This window comes from Astyanax mexicanus, chromosome 2 (genome assembly GCF_023375975.1).
Source record: "Astyanax mexicanus isolate ESR-SI-001 chromosome 2, AstMex3_surface, whole genome shotgun sequence".
In the NCBI taxonomy this organism is placed as follows: domain Eukaryota; kingdom Metazoa; phylum Chordata; class Actinopteri; order Characiformes; family Acestrorhamphidae; genus Astyanax; species Astyanax mexicanus.
Genome location: NC_064409.1, coordinates 24,886,608 through 24,910,159, shown reverse-complemented (window position 1 = coordinate 24,910,159; position 23,552 = coordinate 24,886,608). Strand labels below are relative to the sequence as shown.

General features: G+C 38.8%; 2 protein-coding genes across 2 annotated transcripts in view; one reads left to right on the top strand and one right to left on the bottom strand.

Annotated features, from left to right (window-relative positions):
* Window positions 1–565: 565 nt before the first annotated feature.
* Window positions 566–7,295, top strand: myf5 (myogenic factor 5). Its single transcript, XM_007232807.4, has 3 exons — window positions 566–1,157; window positions 5,498–5,573; window positions 6,688–7,295. Exons 1-3 carry the CDS (start codon window positions 714–716, stop codon window positions 6,879–6,881), a joined length of 714 nt encoding a protein of 237 aa, XP_007232869.2. The 5' UTR covers window positions 566–713; the 3' UTR covers window positions 6,882–7,295.
* Window positions 7,296–15,197: 7,902 nt separating this feature from the next.
* lin7a (lin-7 homolog A (C. elegans)) overlaps window positions 15,198–23,552 on the bottom strand; it is a 70,818-nt gene continuing 62,463 nt past the window's right edge. The window contains exons 5-6 of the mRNA XM_049473910.1: window positions 23,201–23,416; window positions 15,198–18,394 (exon numbers count right to left, since the gene is read on the bottom strand). Of these exons, the coding sequence (XP_049329867.1) occupies window positions 23,201–23,416 (216 nt within the window). The 3' untranslated portion in view covers window positions 15,198–18,394. The remainder of the gene's footprint in view (window positions 18,395–23,200; window positions 23,417–23,552) is intronic.

The window sequence follows — 23,552 nt, the reverse complement described above, 5'->3', positions numbered from 1 at the left end:
CTACACAGTTTGAACACATAAACTATCCTTTGCATTGTGTTCAAATATCTTGATTAATAGACCAACAACGATTCTCCAAAATGACCTGAAATAACTTTTTTTTTACATTGACTTTTATTAAAAGTTAAGAAGTTTCTCTCCTGTAAAGTTGCTGTTTTAGAGATACCTGTTTTATAATCAGACAGCAGCGAATGGTCTGTAATTGTATATAATTTGGTCAAATTTGAACTTTACAATTAATAAATATGTAAAAACACATCAGAAAACAAGCATCTCTCCAGTTTTTACTGGTATGGCTGGTAATTCGCTGTGGCGAGACCCGTCACACCAGCAGCAGGCAGCTTGAGCTGAACGAGAAACCACCCCTTCATACAGATGTGGGAAACTCTGCAGGGTGTAGAGGGGCTGGGGGGTGATGTGGGTGGGGTGGAGGAGTGTTGGTGTTGGTGAGGGGGGTGCTGTGAGTGCTGATTTCACCCTTTGCTCTGGGCCAATGGGCTCTGGTCATCCCAGCTGGCCAATGTGGTCCCGGGCCTGCGGGACAGGCGGCTATAAGAAGAGGTCGAGTGGCAGCAGCCACTACACATCACTCTGAGGCTGCCAGCTGCCAGCTACCACAGCCACGTCTCGTTTCCTCCCATCAGCCCGAGTTTCACCACCTTCACTCACCCACCGGTCTTCAGTCCAGACACTTACCAGCCCAAAGCCAAAGCATGGAGATGTTCTGTCCGACCCAAGCCTTCTGCACCTCCTCCCCCGAGGACCTGGACTTCGGGCCCTCAGGAGAACTCACCGGGTCAGAGGAGGACGAGCACATCCGGGCCCCTGACGGCCTCCACCAGCCCGGCCACTGCCTCCAGTGGGCCTGCAAGGCCTGCAAGCGCAAAGCCAGCACTGTGGACCGGCGGAGGGCCGCCACCATGCGGGAGCGGCGCCGGCTCAAGAAGGTCAACCACGCCTTTGAAGCGCTACGAAGATGCACCTCGGCCAACCCCAGCCAGCGGCTGCCCAAGGTGGAGATCCTGAGGAACGCCATCCAGTACATCGAAAGCCTGCAGGATCTGCTGAGGGAACAGGTGGAGGAATACTACAGCCTGCCCACAGAGAGCAGCTCCGAACCTGCAAGCCCATCATCATCCACCTGCTCAGACAGCATGGTAAATATGTCCTCCTTTACCACTTTCAGTAGGGTATCACTACTAGTGTCCTTTCACTACTGTTGGCTGTGCATAAAGAATGTGGTGAATAAAGAATAAAAATGGTGGTCTGCTTTGTGTAAATCTGACCAGACACACTATATTTCCAAACACTTGGTCTATACGGTTGGCTTATCAAATGGTCTTGAAGTTAAGTGTCCACTGGTTTCTGAACCCTGCAGAGATGCATAACTGGTCTGTAGGCCATGCTTTCTCATGCTTACACAATATTAAGCATTAGCGTTCTGCGCAAATGACACTGCATTTTCAGAGTACAAAAACTTTGTGGAACAATAAGTTGTGTTTCACCTGACTGTAAACAAGTGCAAATTAGTGAATAAATCCTGTATAGGATACAATCTAATCAAGAACTATCTATTTACTTAATATTTACATTTTACATATTTATCATGTGCCATTGCTTTTGCACACAGTAAATTTTGTGTTTTTCATATTTACAGTTTACAGTCTGTTGAAATAAGTACATAATCAGTAATTGTGTATTATAAAGTGTCTCTATGGAGGAAGTTTTAGGATAGCCCATCTATGTCAGGAAGCTAGTTTACTGTGATCGGCTGTCTAGATGAATATAACCCCCCCCCCCCCCCCCCCCCCCCAGCATTGAGTGTAGAGCGATATGGTTGGGGACTTTGAGATAATTGTAATCACTAATACTCTTGTTGGTTTTTGAATGCAATCAAAGCTTTACAGCAATGCTCCTATTCCTAAATCTAGTAGAAAGCCATCTGTCTTGGACAGTAGAGAGAGTTAATGCAACAAAATCCAGATAAACTCTTTTCTATATCCTTGATTTTATTATTTTAAAATAAATAACAAATGAGAAGGTGTCCCAATACTTTTTGCCATATAGTGTACGTAAGACACACATCACTCAGCCTTTTTTCTTTTGTTGATTGACTAAATCAATAATAAGCTCTTACTGATTTGCACTTTGATGCAGTAAGGGCAAAAATACAGCGCATCCAACAAGACAATTGGTTACTGTATGTAGGACTGTAGGATATAGGATCTAAAAAACGTTTTAGTGTCCACTAATTTCTAAACCCTGCAGAGATGCCTTTAAGGTGATCTGCAGGCCAGGCTTTTACACTTTATTTACCCTCCTAAACCTAATCTAAATACTGTACAGTATACAGTGAAAACTTTTTTTATTTTATTCAGACCTTCTCCTGAATGCCTTTATAAATGTTTGGATGCAGAGTTTGAGTGTTAGAGCCAGCATTTTGAAGATACATGTTTTTAATTTGACAGAAACTATATAAAATATACTGTAATTTTTTGCAGGTTTGAATGGAGTGAACAAATACTCAACTGTAAACTTAAACAGGATATTTTTTTGTACATTTAACATTTTAATTCTATTTATTTTTAAACAGGAAATGTGCCATAAAATGTGCCAAAACTTTAGGAATTAACATAGCAATAAATTATATTTTATAGAAATGAACAATGTTTTTGCATATTTCTAAACCATATAGTCATATTTTAAGGAAAGGGTTGAACAACTCTGCTCAAATGTTATTTACTGAGTGTAAATATGTTGACATATCTTCTTGAGGAAACAAACTTTATGCAGACAACTTAATTACAATAAATGTTAAAAATCCTTTTAAACATGTATTTATTATTGTGTTATTTTATTTGCACACAATTTTTTTGTTTGCAATATGTTAATAAGCTCTTATGTAATAAAACAGAAGTTGCAGAGGTTGAAATTTGTAGTATTTACCCATACATCATCTATACGTGAAGTTACCGTGAACACGGTTATCCAAACCTCTGCATAAGACTGTGTAGGTTATTGGCTTTTAAACATTATTTGCTCCAATGAAAACATATTTTGACCCAAAATACATATTATATTAATGTAATATACATTAATAAGACTGTGTGGGTTATTGGCTTTTACACATTATTTACTGCAATGAAAACATATTTAAACGCAAAATACTATATTATATTAATGTAATAGACCTGGTTTCTTTGAAAATGTTTGAATCAGTAAAATTTCAGGACTGCAATTAGGGACCTTTTAACTTTACATTTAGAAACATCATAATACAAAAACTCTCTTTCTCTCTCTCTCTCTATCTCTCAGTATAATAAATCAGGGGAAACATCTGTGTGGTTGTATCCGGGGTGTATTATCTTACTGCTCTGTCTCTAAGGGCTGAGGTGGGTTTATTAGCGTGACGGCCAAATTGTCTTTATTCCTGCAATTTTTCTTTACGGGGGTGGGAGAGCGTCCAGAGCCTGCCCAACCTTTTGATCACTAGCCAACATGTAATATAGATGATTACATTTATAGAAACGTTCTTATTATTTATTTTATCATAAGAATAATTGCAGTCAATTACAGGCTCAGTAGCCAGCATTAGTAAAACTCTCTACTGTTATTATAATATAATGTAATATAATATTATATACTTGATGGCATTAGTCAGTAATAACAAATACATTCCATAGTTTATATATGGAATATTTTTGATTATTTAGATTTTCATGCTTGAAAGAAATTATAATAAATCTTGTTCTTGACTTTTAGTGCTAGAATGTTTTCACGTGCAACTTTATATTACATTAATTTGACTGTAATAGTTATATTTTTAATGTTAATACAATAGCTAGATAACAATTAGCAATAATTCATAGTAGAAACAAAACAATTCTTCTTCATAAAAAAAGCTTATAAAGTTTCTTTATAGTTCTTAGTAGACGCATGATAATTCATGACGGATACTGAATATGTCATGTGGTTACTAAATAACACACAGTAGATACTGAATAACTCATAGAAGTTACTGAATAATTAAATGCAGACAATGAGTAATTTATAATATATATATTTTTTAAGATGTAATAATTCTTAGTGGATACCCGGTAATTCATAGTATTGTCTGAATAATAAGTAAACATCAGAAAATGGAAAGTGCATGCTAAGTAATTCATAGCGGATACTGAATAATTCATAGTGAATAGAACTCAGTATGCCTGCACTTTACAGTGTTAAAAGTGTTCTCTTTGTGTTGGTTTCTGGATACACTGGATCATGGTTTAGTCCTAATCTGACTAATTTAGGCGTGTATTGGCTCCGGCGCTCTCCAACATGTAGCCTTTGGGGATGTTAGTGATTTAAGATGTTTTGAGACGAGGGACGACGGCTGGCTTTTCCCACTCAGCTCTTTACGGCCTAATAAAGCCCGGGCTAATCCGGGCCGGGCAGCCGGATCGGACCTGCATTCCTCCGTGAGCTCACTGGCCGAGTTTTGTTCCTGCCAGGATTTTCTGCACATTTACTGCAGCCAGAACGTCGTCTCGCCCGGGCCGGTGTCCGTTTCACTCGCCCGATCGATTCGGCACGCCTGGAGCCCAGCGTAGCGTGGGAGTTCCTTACGAGGGGCGGGGGGGCACATGAAACAGAGAACCCAACAACCCATCCCATGAGGAACATAAGAAATGGGCCAGTGACTGTAGAGCAGCATAGAATCAGACATGGGTTTGGGTCAGCCTGATTAAGCATGTTTCAGACTCAAAACTTTCAGTAAATAAAAAAAAAATACTATTGTTTATATATAAGCTCATTTAAAAACAACAGTTAAGAAATGTTTGGAAAAGTTTATAATTGCTGCATTACATTTCCCTGGCAAGTTGTGTGTTGGAGCTGGGAATCTGACACAAATTGACAGCATTAAACAATAATTTTACAATACAATTTAGAATAAATTATTATTACAAAACATTTCCACAAAACTTACTGACTGACAATCATTTACTAGTGATTTATGGCAAATCCAACCAAAATATGTCCCGCTTTTCACGTCCTAGATTTTTATTACTAATAGTATATTCCCAGGTTATTATTGTTAGCAACTGAAACCACTTGATAACAACTCATAACACAGTATTTTATGATCTATACAACATAAAAAACCCACATCACCACAGATACAGGTTGGACAATATTGTGTACAGATGATTTAATTAGTTCAATTAATTTATACTTTTATTTCAAAACATTTTTAAAGTACACTTAGCCAAAGAGTTGCCAAAGCTGTGCCAAAATTATGCCAAATCTAATCTATTTTTTGCCATGTTTTATGTACCAATTTAGCATAAGCTAGCATAGGCTAGCATACTTAAACTTGTTAGCAATACAAGTTAATAACAATGTATTGTACACTATATTTTTATCTTCCAAATAGCATGTAAACATGTCCACAGTCCTCAGTATTGTTGAAAAATTAAAAACTGACCGATATGTTTTATTGTTTTCTCCACAGACAGACTGCAGCAGTCCCGCTTGGTCTCAGATGACATTAACCCCCAGCAGCTCCTACAGCTACAACCTCCAGACTGGTAAGTTTAATAAAGTTTGCTTTAAAAGTAAAACACAGCACATATTGATACAATTTCACACCTTACCTAAGTTTTGTTTCCTTAGTAATAGTAGTAGTAGCTAGTACACTTTTAGTACACTGTAGCTAAAAAGCTAATTTAGCAGGCAATGGAAGCAAGGGCACTGTAGCCAGTCTCAAATCACATTCAGTTATTATGATATCTTAGCTAGCTAATGCTTCCATAGCTCACGTTTCACAAAGTGAATAGCATTCCAAACATTAACAGTCTGTTTTAGATTGTACTGTAGATATCTTACTGCTGATAATGCTAATAATGCCTCGTAAAGCTGCATTAGCATTCTCTTTACCATTAGATTCAGCTACAAGTGTTTACAAAAATAGATATGAGTTGAACAAATATCAGAACATTATATACTTTACTATTATATACTGCTGCTTTTTAGTTTTGTGTGTGTCTTGTGTCTTAAACAGTAACAAGTAAAAACAAATAAATAAATAAAATAAAATAAAATAAAATAATAATAATAATAATAATAATAATAATAATAATAATAATAATCTGATAAATAATGAGCTGATGTGATTGTTAGTATATATTTTTTTATAATTAAGAAAATACCCAGTAGTATAATATAGCACTGCTAGCAGTAAAAAAAAGGTCCAATATAATGTAAATATAATGTATAGTATAGTATACCACATATTTACTATTTATCGCAGTTCATAATTATAACTCATACTAAATAATAATAAATAATTTAAAGGAGGTATTGAATAATTAGTAGTAGATGAAAACAAAATAGTGATTAGTAGTAACTAAACAATTCATAGTGAATATTGATAATACATGCTGAATACCAAATACAGCAGTGCACAAAATATATTAAATATCTTAAAGTAGATACTGAATAATTCATAGTAGATAGGGTCTGTCTGTCTGGTTCATAGTGGATACTGAATCATAACTATTGAATATTAAATAATACATTGTGAATGTTGAATAATTCATAATATGTAATGAAACATAGCATATAGTGGATGTAGATTTTCTTGCATATATTATGTCTCTTTTCCCGCTGACCTTTGACCTCTTTTCTCTCTTGATTCTCCAGTTAGCGGAGTGGACAGGGCTGTGGGAGCATCCAGTCTGCAGTGCTTGTCCAGTATTGTGGACAGGCTGTCCTCGGTGGACGCTGGGATTACTGTGGGGAGGAGGAACATGGAGGCTCTGTCACCGGCACACAGCGACTCCCAGTCCAGCACTCCGGACAGTCCCGGCAACCGGCCCATCTATCACATCCTGTGAGGAGGGGGGCACTCCGGACCTCCAGGACACTTGGTCACATGATCCGAACAACCAGCATGCTAATCAAGCTAAATCTCAGCTTCCATGTTATGTACACATTTTCTGTACCGGCTTTTCACCGACAGATCCTTTCTGTGTCATTACCTTTTATGTTCCAGTGATATTTTATATTAATTAAGTATTCAAACAATAACATGAACTTTGTTCTGTGCTGGTGGTAACTCCTGTACTTCCTTTTTATTGTAAATATGATTTGTAAATACTGTATGTATTTTAAATTGCCATTACTGTACGCAGTTAATGCCGTTGTATTGTATTTAAATGCTTTCTTATGTCAAGTATGAGTAGTCAACTTATTGTATTTAATAATCAACTTAAATAATGAATAAATAAATAAATGATTTTTTTTTTAAACCTGTTTCTCGTCTTTCATGATTGGGTGGGTCCAAGCTCAACTCACCAGCTTCTGCAGTCACATGCCATTTGTCATCACCTGGTAGCTGTGTAAGTGTGTGTGTCCGTGTGTGTGTGTGTGTAAGGGGGTGTAAGGTGATGGGGTGATGAGTTGGGGTGTTGAAGGGAAAGCGAGGGAGGAAATGAGGTGTGTATGAGAGAGAGGGTAATGTAACAAATGCTGAGCTTCATTCACACCTCTTTAAATCCATTGTCATGACCAAATGGCTGTGTGCTGACACTTCAAGGTGCTGTGTGTGTGTGTGTGTTTGTGTGTGTCTCTTGCACTGGGTTAAATCTCAGAGGTACAGCAGTACAACATCAGCTGTTCGATTGTATCAGTTAGTTGTCCTGCTCTAACCCCGCCCCCTGCCCCACCCCAGCCCCCAAGTGTATTAGATGGATTTCAGACAGTAAATAAAGGCACTGCAGTGAAGGCTGTCTTTAATTAGATGCATACAGTTAAACTAGTACAAATGAATGAGAGGAATGAGATAAAAGTGACCCATTTGACTTAAATAAAAAATATACTTTGTCCTATTAGTTAGCTTTTGCTTCATAATTGTCTCAAAATCTATAAAATATCAGCACTATTACAGCAACATACACTGTAGGTTTGGTTGTACTATAGATACTGAATATAGCACCACTTTCTTGTAGAACATCCTGCCATATGTAGGCCATTGTGATGTCATTTATGGGCCACTGTGTTGTCACCAGAACTGACTGTTATTCATGGGCCATGGGGCATAGAGTAGTCAGTCCCTATTGGGCTATTGTGATGTCATTAGAGTGGTCTGTCACGACTGGGCTCATGGCACTTTTTACAATAGCCTTTTTTTCCACACCCGGGTGCATTTTCTCCAAGGGTTTGATACTTTTGGTGTGAAAGCTGCTTTCCAGAGTACTGATTCCAGGTCCTCCTGAAATCTGTGATCTCCGGTTCGCTTCAAGCAGACTCGCATGTGCTGGACTGCATGGAGATAAATCTTCTCATATGCGAACTGTTCCTTACCGCTTGGGAATTGATTGCAATAAAAATATTAAAAAGCAACCACCAGTCAAACCGTTTATGAAACTACACACAGAGAAAAGTGACATGTAGGATTCCGCAATAGATCCACTGTTCGTTAAAGGTCTCATTCCATTGTTTTTTAATTCATTTTAAAATGTCTAGTGGTGCTCTCTAGTATTAATGAATGAATGCCATGTGAGCATTTTTTGGTGAAAAAAATGCATATGTGTTTCTATTTAGCCCTGTTTTAGATCACTGAATTACTGGTCTCTGAAGAAAGACAGGATTTGGGCTCTTACTGATGAATATTCATACAAGCACTGCGGCAGAAAACGTACCTTCCCCACACAGTACATTTTACAGCTCTAAAACTCAAAATGTTTTCAGAGATACAGCCTTAGTTAAAGATATAGCACTATAACGCTCAGTCACGGACGAGAAATGTTATCGATGCCACAGGGTGAGTGGGTGCTGCCAGCCACGGTGCCACTCTCCCCGCAATCAGTTTCATGTGCAGCATGCATATACAACTCAGAGACCTTAACTGTATTTAACAAAGAACATGAAAATGGGATTTTAGCAGAAGGAGACCCATTAAATGTCTTTTGTAAAAGTGTGAAAACACTAATGTGGAAACAAGTGTGAAAACGCTGGTCAGTTTTGATGTAAACAGCAAGCCTGTGTTATTCAAGGACTACTATGATGTCACCAAAGCAGTCACTACCTGGTCATTGTGATGTTATTAGTGTGGTCTGCTGCATACAGGGTATTGTGATATTACCAGCACAGTCTGACTATTTTGTTATGATATCACCAGAGTAGTCCATCAATGATCGTCCTTTGATATATTAGAGGTGCAGCTTCTAAGTTATGAGTGGTTGTAATGTCACCAGAGCAGTCTGTCACTTATGGGCTATTGTGACATCACCAGAGCAGTCTGTCACTAATAAGCTATTATGATGACACCAGGGTAGTTGTATGCTAATGGACTTTTGTAACATCACCAGGGTAGTGTGTAAATGTTGGGCTATTGTGACATCACCAGGGCAGTGTGTCAATGTTGGGCTATTGTGACATCACCAGGGCAGTGTGTCAATGTTGGGCTATTGTGACATCACTAGGGCAGTGTGTCCATGTTGGGCTATTGTGACATCACTAGGGCAGTGTGTCCATGTTGGGCTATTGTGATGTCACCAGGGCAGTGTGTCAATGTTGGGGTATTGTGATGTCACCAGGGCAGTGTGTCCATGTTGGGCTATTGTGATGTCATCAGGGCAGTGTGTCCATGTTGGTCTATTGTGATGTCACCAGGGCAGTGTGTCCATGTTGGTCTATTGTGATGTCACCAGGGCAGTGTGTCCATGTTGGTCTATTGTGATGTCACCAGGGCAGTGTGTCCATTGTGGTCTATTGTGACATCACCAGGGCAGTGTGTCCATGTCGGGCTATTGTGATGTCACCAGGGCAGTGTGTCCATGTTGGTCTATTGTGATGTCACCAGGGCAGTGTGTCCATGTTGGTCTATTGTGATGTCACCAGGGCAGTGTGTCCATTGTGGTCTATTGTGACATCACCAGGGCAGTGTGTCCATGTCGGGCTATTGTGATGTCACCAGGGCAGTGTGTCCATTGTAGTCTATTGTGATGTCACCAGGGCAGTGTGTCAATGTTGGGCTATTTTGACGTCACCAGGGCAGTGTGTCCATGTTGGGCTATTGTGATGTCACTAGGGCGGTCTGACACTAATGGGTGAAGCACTTCTGGGGCATTGTGATTTTCAGCATGCCTCTGTATATGCCTCTTACCCTTTAATTCACACTCTTCTGCCTTTCTGAATTACACTCATCCAGCCTGGTTGAGAATTTAACTGCTCACTGAAGGTTCACAATTGCAGTTCATCCACTACTTTCACATCATTACCTATCTGTCCTTTAGCGTAGCGCTACGTCAGCAACAGCCATTATTGCTTTCAGGCTCTGAAACACACTGGCTGCGTAAGTGGAAACGGTCTTAATTACACACTTTCATGCTTAGTCAAGTTACCTAATTGCTACTGACAGCAGCCGACACATTATTCACTACACACATCTGCAGTGATAGAGTTCAGCCACCAGGGGGACTCAGCCTGTCCTTCTACTGTATACACACTGATCACTCACCTCACTGAACTTTACCTGTGTTCATCCAACCTGATAACGAACATGAGAGGAATTATTAGGGTTAGACCAATAATAAACAAACTGAGCTGAACCGGGTTCATCTGAGAAGTTTAGAACAGTCTTACTGTTTTAATTTCTTTATTTTCAGTGTGAGTAAAGATCCAGAACTGATATGAGTGCTGCAGTTAGATCATTAGATCAAATGAAATTGGATTGAAATGGCCTCTGCACTGTAATGCCTACTGGGATGTTCAGCTCATATCAGAAAATGAATCAAGAGGAAGAATAATGAACACTGATTCTTCTGATAGCAAAGCTGTGGGACTGGATCTGTAAAGGGCTGTATTTTTCAGAGAACACCTAAACGAAGACCAGGAACTCCTGGAACACTGTGCTTTTGTCTCTTTCTGATTTTCAATGCTTTACTTTATTATCAGCTGTGGACGGAGCTAAATGTAGGTCCTGTGATGATATATTAGGATTATTGGAGACTCTGTTCACATCTTTATGGTCTGATCTTTGGCTAAAATTGTTATCACGGTCAGATCTGGTCATGATGGTCAGTCTTTTTTCTAGTAAAGAACTTTACTACATCCTGTCATCATTATCTATGATGGTGGAGTCTCCCTATACTCAACAGTGAATTTCATCATGGAACCGTGATAGGATACCACCTGTGCAAGTCCCGTTGTGAAATTTCCTCACTACTACATATTCCACAGCAACTCACTCTATCAGCGTGAAATAAAAGAACAGGGTCAGCGAAAGCTAAGAAGCATACATCTATAACTATAAGGCCAGTCTGTCGTGATTTTGAGTTTGGTGATCATAAAATCTTTCTGAAGATATTCAGGGTTTTCCTGCGTGTTCTTGAAGATTTTGGAGAAAACCATATTGTCTCTAATGCTTTGTGTTGGTAAATCCAGGATTGGAGAATTAAACTGATTTTATAATCTTTCTGATGAGGGCTCTGAATTTTCTCCACAAAGTCAAACTAAAACACTAACTAAACACTACAGAGTTCAGTTCAACTTTATAGCTCCTGGGCATGCTATTAGCTACAAAATGTGTACAAAAAAACATGTTATACAGTCTCATAAATCCAGAATTATTAAAGCAGATAATGATTTAGGCTTGCATTTGAACCATGCTAATTGCTCTACATAAGCTTCAATTACTTCTTACCTAACTATTGCTATAATATATGAGCTAAACATAACACATTTTCAAAATAGGCCTTAGTGTCCACTTTATTACTGCTACATTGTGCATCCACTCACTAACTACTTTAATAGAAAAAAAACTACTTCAGGCTAACCATTTCATTAACACCCATCTTCTACTTTTCTTTATTAGAAACATTCACCACCTCCTGCCTCAACTTAACTGGTCTCTTTCTTAGAAACACCGACCTTGAGCTTCTATTTTCTAGCCACTTTTTAGAAACACCTACCTCAAACTGGCTCTTTATTAGAAACACCTACCTCAAACTGGCTCTTTATTAGAAACACCTACCTCAAACTGGCCCTTTATTAGAAACACCTACCTCAAACTGGCCCTTTATTAGAAACACATTTCTCAAACAGGGCCTTTATTATGAACACCTACCTCAAACTGGCCCATTATTATGAACACCTACTACAAACTGGGCCTTTATTAGAAACATCTACCTCAAATTGGCCCATTATTAGAAACACCTACTTCAAACTGGCCCTTTATTAGAAACACCTACCTCAAACTGGGCCTTTATTAGAAATACCTACCTCAAACTGGCTCTTTATTAGAAACACCTACCTCAAACTGGGCCTTTATTAGAAATACCTACCTCAAACTGGCTCTTTATTAAAAAACACCTACCTCAAACTGTGCCTTTATTAGAAACACCTACCTCAAACTGTCCCTTTATTAGAAACACCTATCTCACACTGGCTCTTTATTAGAAACATCTACCTCAAACTGGCCCATTAATAATAATATCTAACTCAAACTGGCTCTTTATTAGAAACATCTACCTCAAACTGGCCATTTAATAATAATATCTAACTCAAACTGGCTCTTTATTAGAAACATCTACACTACCGTTCAAAAGTTTGGGGTCACTCAAACAATTTTGTGTTTTCCATGAAAAGTCACACTTATTCACCACCATACGTTGTGAAATGAATAGAAAATCAAGACATTGTCAAAGTCAAGACATTGACAAGGTTAGAAATAATGATTTGTATTTGAAATAACATTGTTTTTACATCAAACTTTGCTTTCATCAAAGAATCCTCCATTTGCAGCAATTATAACATTGCACACCTTTGGCATTCTAGCTGTTAATTTGTTGAGGTAAGCTGGAGAAATTGCACCCCACGCTTCTAGAAGCAGCTCCCACAAGTTGGATTGGTTGGATGGGCACTTCTGGTGTACCATACGGTCAAGCTGCTCCCACAACAGCTCAATGGGGTTCAGATCTGGTGACTGCGCTGGCCACTCCATTACCAATAGAATACCAGCTGCCTGCCTCTGCTGTAAATAGTTCTTGCACAATTTGGAGGTGTGTTTAGGGTCATTGTCCTGTTGTAGGACGAAATTGGCTCCGGTCAGGCACTGTCCACTGGGTATGGCATGGCGTTGCAAAATGGAGTGATAGCCTTCCTTATTCAGAATCCCTTTTACCCTGTACAAATCTCCCACCTTACCAGCACCAAAGCAACCCCAGACCATCACATTACCTCCACCATGCTTAACAGATGGCGTCAGGCATTCTTCCAGCATCTTTTCATTTGTTCTGCGTCTCACAAACGTTCTTCTTTGTGATCCAAACACCTCAAACTTGGATTCATCCGTCCACAACACTTTTTTCCAGTCTTCCTCTGTCCAATGTCTGTGTTCTTTTGCCCATCTTAATCTTTTTCTTTTATTAGCCAGTCTCAGATATGGCTTTTTCTTTGCCACTCTGCCCTGAAGCCCAAAATCCCGCAGCCACCTCTTCACTGTAGATGTTGACACTGGTGTTTTGCGGGTACTATTTAATGAAGATGCCAGTTGGGGACCTGTGAAGCGTCTGTTTCTCAAACTAGAGACTCTAATGTACTTATATTCTTGCTTAGTTGTGCAACGCGGCCTCCCACTTCTTTTTCTACTCTGGTTAGAGCCTGTTTGTGCTGTCCTCTGAAGGGAGTAGTACACACCGTTGTAGGAAATCTTCAATTTCTTAGCAATTTCTAAGAACAAGAATAGACTGTCGAGTTTCAGATGAAAGTTCTCTTTTTCTGGCCATTTTGAGCGTTTAATTGACCCCACAAATGTGATGCTCCAGAAACTCAATCTGCTCAAAGGAAGGTCAGTTTTGTAGCTTCTGTAATGAGCTAGACTGTTTTCAGGTGTGTGAACATGATTGCACAAGGGTTTTCTAATCATCAATTAGCCTTCTGAGCCAATGAGCAAACACATTGTACCATTAGAACACTGGAGTGATAGTTGCTGGAAATGGGCCTCTATACACCTATGTAGATATTGCACCAAAACCAGACATTTGCAGCTAGAATAGTCATTTACCACATTAGCAATGTACAGAGTGTATTTGTTTAAAGTTAGGACTAGTTTAAAGTTATCTTCATTGAAAAGTACAGTGCTTTTCCTTCAAAAATAAGGACGTTTCAATGTGACCCCAAACTTTTGAACGGCAGTGTATCTCAAACTGGCCCTTTATTAGAAACATCTACCTCAAACTGGCTCTTTATTAAAAACACCTACCTCAAACTCGCCCTTTATTAGAAACACCTACCTCAAACTGGCCCTTTATTAGAAACACCTACCTCAAACTGGCTCTTTATTAAAAACACCTACCTCAAACTCGCCCTTTATTAGAAACACCTACCTCAAACTGGCCCTTTATTAGAAACACCTACCTCAAACTGGGCCTTTATTAGAAACACCTACCTCAAACTGGCCCTTTATTAGAAACACCTACCTCAAACTGGGCCTTTATTAGAAACACCTACCTCAAACTGGGCCTTTATTAGAAACATCTACCTCAAACTCGCCCTTTATTAGAAACACCTACCTCAAACTGGGCCTTTATTAGAAACATCTACCTCAAACTCGCCCTTTATTAGAAACACCTACCTCAAACTGGGCCTTTATTAGAAACATCTACCTCAAACTGGTCCTTTATTAGAAATACCTACCTCAAACTGGCCCTTTATTAGAAACAACTACCTCAAACTGGCCCTTTATTAGAAACAACTACCTCAAACTGGCTCTTTATTAAAAACACTTACCTCAAACTGGCCCTTTATTAGAAACATCTACCTCAAACTCGCCCTTTATTAGAAACACCTACCTCAAACTGGGCCTTTATTAGAAATACCTACCTCAAACTGGCCCTTTATTAGAAACAACTACCTCAAACTCGCCCTTTATTAGAAACACCTACCTCAAACTGGGCCTTTATTAGAAATACCTACCTCAAACTGGTCCTTTATTAGAAACATCTACCTCAAACTCGCCCTTTATTAGAAACACCTACCTCAAACTGGCCCTTTATTAGAAACACCTACCTCAAACTGGCCCTTTATTAAAAACATCTACCTCAAACTGGCCCTTTATTAGAAACCTCTACATTAAACTGGCCCTTTATTAAAATACCTACCTCAAACTGGCGAACTTACAAATAATAAAAAAAACACAACAAAGGGTAGACACGGACATATATATTTATTTATACAAATATAATATGTATAACAATTGCATATCACTGGTATTTGTTTTTGTCTCTCTGTAGAACTACAGTTTAACCAGTCTTGAAAATGCAAGTCGTCTGTAAGAAAAAGAGTATAAGTGAACATATAAAACGGGAGAACGGTCAGTAGATGTACGGCAGATCAAAGAAGGGACAAAAACAAAACGCCACAGCATCGCCTGCTTCCACACAGCACACCTGCACCTACTGCACTACCAGCTCTTTCAGGAACGATATCGAAACTCTCCCGGAAATCCAGATCCAGGAAACTAAACAAACGGAATAACAGGAATATAGATACAACACTACCTTCCACTACCACAGTTGGTCATTAACTGGTTAACTCATTGATCTGTGGGGCTGTCTGTTATATTGGACTTAGTATAGATGTACAGACCCTGATAGCAACATTATTGTGGCCTGAGGTGGTATGTGGGCCACAATTTACCTTTACACATACCAGAAGTGGGCCAGATGCTGTTATAGAAACCCATATGTGTTTTTTCATCCCTTTGATTACTAAAAACACAGTTGTGAGAAATATTATTTATCAGCAAACTTGTGTTTTTGGGTCAGCAATAATATCACTTTATGACACTGCCACCCAGTGGATATCATTAAACACCTCTTACTCAATGAGGGCAGAAAGATCAATCAGCCGAAGATGGGATTTGCCAAGATTTTAATCCAACACTTAGCCACTAGTTTAACAAAGTAAGAGCTAGTTTAACATTTCTGGCAACCACATCTGGCTCAGTATTAGTAAATGTTTAATGTAGATTAGAGCTGCACAATATAAAAAAATATATTAAAAACATAGGAATTAAGACCAACTTTAGCTAGAAGTCAATCATAACATGTTATGATTTTAATATACCAGCTTACACCTGATATACAGATACCATCTGTACATATTGTTAGAAAACATGAACATTATTAATCAATTTTTCATTGTGTCAAGCAGCAAATCAGCCTATATTGTGCAGCCCTACTCAGGACCAGGGGCCACACTCATATTGCTATGAGGACAGTGACAGGCTGTCTATCACTGTGTCTAATTTAGCGGTTTGTAATAATTGTTATAATTATAATAATAATTAAAATGAAAAGAAATCACTCTTATAAACTCCAATGATTGTCAAAAGTGGACGGCATACAGAAGGCGGCGATCTGGATTAGATGAAATGGTCAGATATTAGCTGCGGTTATGTTTAATACAGAAACACAATAATAGCCTGTTTAAAACTCTACAAAATCTAACTTTTTTATAAATAACAAAAATAGTATGTTATGACCCCCCAACACCACTTAAACCACAGTATATCATTTCTGTATATCTGTATTTGACATTCTGCTTGTCCTCAAATAAATAACTTTTTTACTTTTTTTATATTATATCTTAACATTAGCATAAATAGAACATATTTTTATTATATTTATTGGTTTGTTGTGTAAAACTGCCTCAGAACTGTGGCAAAAAACAATGTTTATACAATGTAATTAACTTTTTTACACCAGTACATCTAATCGCTTCAGCTGATTAGCTGATGTTGTAGCTAGTTCATACATTAAGGACATTCTGTGCAAATGGAAGAATTTAACAGCTTGGCTAAAAATGATAACATGGCTAACAACAAGTGAAATATGACAGAGCAAGAGAGCTAGATGTTAGCTAGCACCTACATAAATAACGCCTAGCTGCTACCATGTTTTTTTCTACTAGCTTCGCTAACATCCATCAGCTATCACGTACACAGCTAATATTCTAGCTACTGCCCTCTGTTCTTCTTTGTGTTAGCTTGGTTTAAAATGTTAACATAGATAACAGCAAGTGAAATCTATTGGAGCACAGCAGCGAGACATTAGCTCTCACATATATATCTAGCATGCTAGGTAATGCCATTTAATCTCCTTTAATGATTAAAATGCTAACATGGATAACAACAATTAAAATCTACCAATATTAGTGTAACTAGCTTTGGCGCTGCTTTCTGATACCTCTAAAAATGTTAGCATGGCTAACAACACGTGAAATTAATGTTAGCTAGCACATACATTACCAGCATTGTAGCTGCTGTCCTTTGTTCCTCTTTGTGTTAGCTTGGTCAAAATTGCTAATATGGCTAACAACTTATTAAATCACGCAAAAGTAGTGTAACTAGCATTTGCTCTCTTTTTGTTTGAATATATTTTTAACATGGCAAACAACAAATTAAATATAGCAGAGTACAGGAGATAGACATTAGCATTTATAACTAGATGGCTAGCTACTGCTTTTTTCACTCTTCTTACTGTTAGCTTAAGAAAATGCTAACATGGCTAACAACAACTGAAATCTAGCAAAGCTAGATTTAGATGTGCTGTCCTTTCTGCTAGCTCCTCTCTGCTGTTAAGCGTGCTAGCTAGCTCTAGTTAGCATTTCTAGACAAGCGGCCCTTCAAAGCGCACTGCTGTTATAATCTTCCATATAGGTACGTAATATTCCTTTAACTGTTCTCCAAAAATTTGACAATGACAATGCAAAACCAACAAAAGTGTGTTATTGCTAAATCTACCTGTTTATACAAAATATTCCTTGCTACAATATGGTATAAAATACCTCACTTTATCCGATCGAGGACACATTTGACACTGAAAAAGAGCGAGTTTTCTTTCACACGGACACAAAGCACCAGAAGAATCCGTTGAGAGGTTATTGTACAAAGCTGTGGAGAAACCGAACAAACGAACAAAAGGGAGTAAAAAGACCAGTCAACACATTCAGCTTCAGAACGCGTCAGTATTACAAGTAAATACGGAACCACAAACTACGAGAACGGGACTTTCTTTGGAGAGGGTCACAACTTGCAACTGGTTGAGGCGGACAACTAAAAGATCAACAACGAAAAAGTATTAAAACAACTGCTTTCTCTCTCTCTTCTTATCGTCTTTTCTGCAGCCATTCGATTCCCAAGCACAGAAGTTAACGTTCCAGGACAGATCATAGAGGTTGGTGGGCCGTGTAAAGCTGTAGGTAGTACACTGAACGAGGGGTGGTGTTCGTTGAAAAACAGCCAGGCCCTCCTTTCGCGTCTGCTGGATGGCTGCAGGTCGCCGGATTAGAGTTCTAGCAGAGCTCGCTCCCGATCCTCTATTTCTTCTTCTTCTGGAACAACCTAAAAAACAGTGAAAGAACAAATGCTGAGAGGCTACACAGAAACCCGATTCCATCAGTGCGTTTGTACATAGTATAAGGAGTGTAGGCCCTTTTACACATGCATGGTAAACGCAAATGTCTGTGTCAGTTGCACCGAACAATACCTGGACTTTATCCCCAATTAAACGTCCAGGTAATGTTAAAGTGAGCCTAGTGAACAGATGTGCTCTGCAGGCACGTAACAGTATTAGACATTATTATCACATAAATTTTTTGTCAACATACCAACATTCAACCTGAAATGAATGTCTATTGACATAAACATGGCACAAACATTTTTTATATGTTGGTTTATATTCTTTTTATATTTTGGTTTATATTTCTTTATATTTTGGTTTATATTTCTTTATATTTTGGTTTATATTAGGGTTTATATTTTATTATATTTGGGTTACATTGAATTTCTTTTTGTGTGTGGCCTTGATACGCAGTATATAGATGCACCAATCTGATAGCATTAGGCTGCTTTCCATCAGCAGTTGAGGGTTTAGTCAGTGAGAGAGGGTTCTCCTGATTACCTTCAGCATCGCTTCCCCTCAGCTGGATGTGACTGAGAGGAGCAGTATCTGCACTCATCACACACACACACACACACACAAACGGAGGCTGTGGTTATGCAGAGGTGTACGAGTGTGCTTCTGTTTGAGTGATCTGAAGTAAGAGGCGTGTGTTGTTCTCTGTATGAGTGTGTGTGTGTGTGTGTGTGTTCTATATTCTCAGTGTGTTATATAATCTCTCCCAACCGGCAGTGTGTGAGTGTGTGTGTGTGGATCAGCCTGTAGCAGTATCAGAGGATTACAGCTCACACTGAGAGAGGCCGAGCCGCCCGGGGCCCAGCGTCTACTGGGAGATACTGCTGAAACTGGGAATCCCTCACACACACACACACCCACACACACACTCTCTCTCTCTCTGAAGCTGCAGGGGAGGACAGTGTTGTTGTTTGTGTTTGGAGAGTAGAAGTTCTAAATTGTAGGTGATGCACATTATATACAGCAGAATCTGCTTTCTATATTAACTGTAACTTTCCCACAGTGTTGAGTTCAGCATCTCAGTCGTCTGTCTTTTACACCATCTCTACAGCCCTCATCTTAATGATTTGTTTATGGTTACTGTAGAATAATCATTCTGGAATAGGGTCAATTTAGAATTAGGAGTACATATCAGCAGAGACCTTATTAATACAGTGACAGGCCACTGAACACATGACTGTATCAATGGGGGTTCTTTTAATGCTAATCATGGCTCCCATTCCAGATAAAGTCACGCCCTTGCTGCTTGCGCCGAGTGTGAAAACAAAATATCATGTTACTAAGGAAGCCCCCAACCCCCTCCCCCCTCCCCATTCACAGTGGAGATGTGCGCAGGTGCAGTAGAGATAACAATAATTAAAATCACGTGATTGTGGTGTTTTTAAATCGAACACTATAAACTGTTCATGATATTTTTTTTTTTATCAGATTATATCAGTGATTCAAAATATGTTGATAAAATGGCAATTAAATGTTTGGTTTTCAGTATTTTGGTCTCTCCCTTCAAACACATTGAAGGCTGATCTTACATGATTGGAAATGAATGCTGTATTGCAATGATGGCCACCAAGTGAACTGACTTTCCTATAAGGACTTTGATATTGATCCTCTGAGATAAACCTTCTGTTATTTTATCTGTTTTAAGTAAGTGTTTATTAGGATGCCAGTTTCTAATAATTAGTATGCATGAAATTATTACCAATTAATATAATTACTAAAACAGAAAAGCAAAAATCTCATCTACATTTAGTGCAGGAGGCCCCACACATATATCCCACAGGTCAGTGTAACATCATTTAGCTTACACCTGATGTGGCAAAACGGAACAGGAAATAGGTATTATTTGGCTTCTCATTGTAGGTCCTCTCTAAACTCCCCTGTTTAAGTCACAGGTGTTGTTGATGTTGATAAGTATCTAATTTCAATTTATTTACTGAATTGAACAGATTGATAAAATATATAAAAAAAACTATCCATGACTTTTGCATGTGACATCTTTTTTCTGTAATTCTGTTTTATATCTGTTATTTATAATAAATAAGATGTAATCATCTAGCTCATTTTAATTAACTGTAATTGTGACTTATGTACACGTGCAAAATCAACAATTCATAAACAAGTATGGCACATATTATTTATTTGCTATATTTGTTGCAAATTTATTACATATTTGACCTATATTTAGTGTTGAGTTTGCCTTTGAGAATTGAACTTTCTTAATATACAATAACACAACTACTGTAAGGCTGAGTTGTCTAACCATGATCATCATCATCATTATCATCTTAATAATAGTTTAAATACAGTAAAATTTTCATCTGCTATGTTATCAATACCACAATGCTGAGTACACCCTACAATTCAGCCATTATTATAAAGTGTGAAGTACAAACTCTACACTGAACACAACCATGGTCTGTTTTCTAGACACTGTCCCCTCACATCACGCCAGTAACAGGCAGCGTCACTCCAGCACTCTGTTGCCCTCTCCTGGCAATGAGAAGAAGGGCTCAGGGGGGGGTATTAAAGCAATAGTTTAGCCAAAAAAAAATCTCATTTACACAACCCTCACCCTCTTATACCTCACCAACAGTGATGTCAGTAACGCGTTACTTTAATCTGACCCTTTTTTCAGTAACGAGTAATCTAACGCGTTACTATTTACATTCCAGTAATCAGATTAAAGTTACTTATTTAAGTCACTGTGCGTTACTCTCTCTCTCTCTCCACCTCATCTCCTCCACACACACACAAACACACACACACACTCACCGCTCCCTTACCCATTACCCCTCCGCTCTTCCCCAATCACACGCGTCTCGCTTTCTCCCCTGCCTCTGTCTCTCGCGCTCGGCGTGTCTTTAGTTTCCGCCCGTTTTCGTTTTTCGCCAGTTCTCGACGCCCTTTTTATCTCTTTATTAAAGCGTTTTTTTGCGGCCGCGTCCCAATTCACTAGCCAGGGCAGCGGTCTGCCACAAATTTGATTGGCAGAGGAGAGCGTTTAAAGATTTTACACCACACGTGATTGGAAGTTCACTGTGGGGCAGAGCGCACATACCGTAAAGACAAGAAAAGTTCCGGTGCTTTAAATGAACACTGTCAGAATTAAATCCTTCTCAGTAGTTGGGTCCGGTTTGGGTCCGTATTGGACAACGTCTGGGTCCGGACCCGGATCGCAGTCTGCAAATATGTGATCCCTGGTCTAGACCATATACACGGTTCTGTTTTATAAAACCACTCCCTGCTGCCCTGCAGAGAACAACAGGTTCAATGTTCAGTTTTACAGTGTTAAATATGTCAGGTCAAGAAAGACTTTCTTTATTTTATATATTTTTTATAAAAACAAGTATTTATGTTTAGTAAAATCAAGAAAGACCCTATTTTATTTTTTATTAAAAAAATATTATGTTAAGTTAATTTTTTTATTTTTATAAAAAAAAAACTTATTTTTTTAGGAAATAGTTCGACTTAATAGAGATAAATTGTTGCTGTTAAAAATGCATTTTCCAATAAAGGGAGTATTGGCAAAACTGGTTATAATGTTTATGTTAAGGCGGCGGGAGGTGGTGTCTGAAGCTGCTGAAAGTAACTAATAAAGTAACTTGTAAAGTAACTAAGTTACTTTTAAAATCAAGTAATCCATAAAGTAACTAAGTTACTTTTTAAAGGAGTAATCAGTAATCGGATTACTTTTTCAAAGTAACTATACCATCACTGCTCACCAACTAGCATGATGCTAATTGCAAACCAACTCTCCTTACACTGTGCGATGTTGGAGCTCTTCTGCACCTGATAATGCAAGTTTCATAGTATAACCAACAATAAATCATTTTAAAAATGTAACAGTTATTTGGCTATAAACAACAATTTAAACATGTAACAACACATTTAAGCATATTTAAGTCAATAAGTAAAGGTTCATCTGCTCCAGAGAGTCCAATTCTATTGGTACTTCTTCTCTACAGGCACAAGACAAGCTGTGCATTTGCACATCTGTTTCAACAATGGTGTGTGAGACCAGTGTTTGAGTTGAATCAGTGTTTAAAGTGAGACTGGTGTTTGATGTAAGGCAAGTGTTTGAGGTGAGGCTAGTGTATGAGATAAGGCTGAAGTTTGAAATACGGTTGGTGTTTGAGGTAAGGTCAGTGTTTGATGTAAGGTTGGTGTTTGAGGTAAGGTCAGTGTTTGAGGTAAGGTCAGGGCTTGACGTAAGGTTGATGTATGAGGTGAGGCTGGTGTTTGATGTAAGGTTGGTGTTTGTTGTAAGACTTGTGTTTGTTCTAAGGCTGGTGTTTGAGCTGGACTAGTGTTTGAGATAAGGCTTGTGTCTGAGGTAAGGTCACTGTTTGAGGTAAGGCTGGTGTTTGAGGTGAGGCTAGTGTTTGAGGTAAGGTCAGTGTTTGATGTAAGGTTGGTGCATGAGGTAAGGCAGGTGTTTGAGGTAAGGCTGGTGTTTGGAGTAAGGCTAGTGTTTGATGTAAGGCAAGTGTTTGAGGTGAGGCTAGTGTATGAGGTAAGGCTGGTGTTTGAAATAAGGTTGGTGTTTGAGGTAAGGTCAGTGATTGACGTAAGGTTGATGTATGAGGTAAGGCTGGTGTTTGAGGTTAGGCTGGTGTTTGAGGTAAGGTCAGTGTTTGAGGGTAAGATCAGTGTTTGAGGTAAGATCGGTGGGCTTGGCTTTGTAAACGTGCCATTTGGCTGAACTATTGCTTTAAAGCAGTGAAAAGCCTCACCTACGACATGTGGTTCTGCTGAGCGTTGAGGTTCTGCTGCTGTTGCTGCTGCATCAGTAGCTGCTGCTGTTGGCGCCGGCGGGCTGTGCGGAGCTTTTCAAAGCGAGCCTCCATCTCCTCCAGAACCTTCGGCGTGTAGCGGACCACCAGCTTCACGCTGTCCTTTGCTGCTTTCAGAAGCTCTACTGCCTTCTCATGGTGCTCCCCCTCCACACTCTGCAGCAGACAGAAAGAATGTTAAACAATTAACAGACACAATAAAACTAACATTCAAATTACAAAATCGTTCTAAGAACATCCAAAAAAACGTTTTAAGTAACTATAACCTCATTTGCACATTAACCCTGTGGGT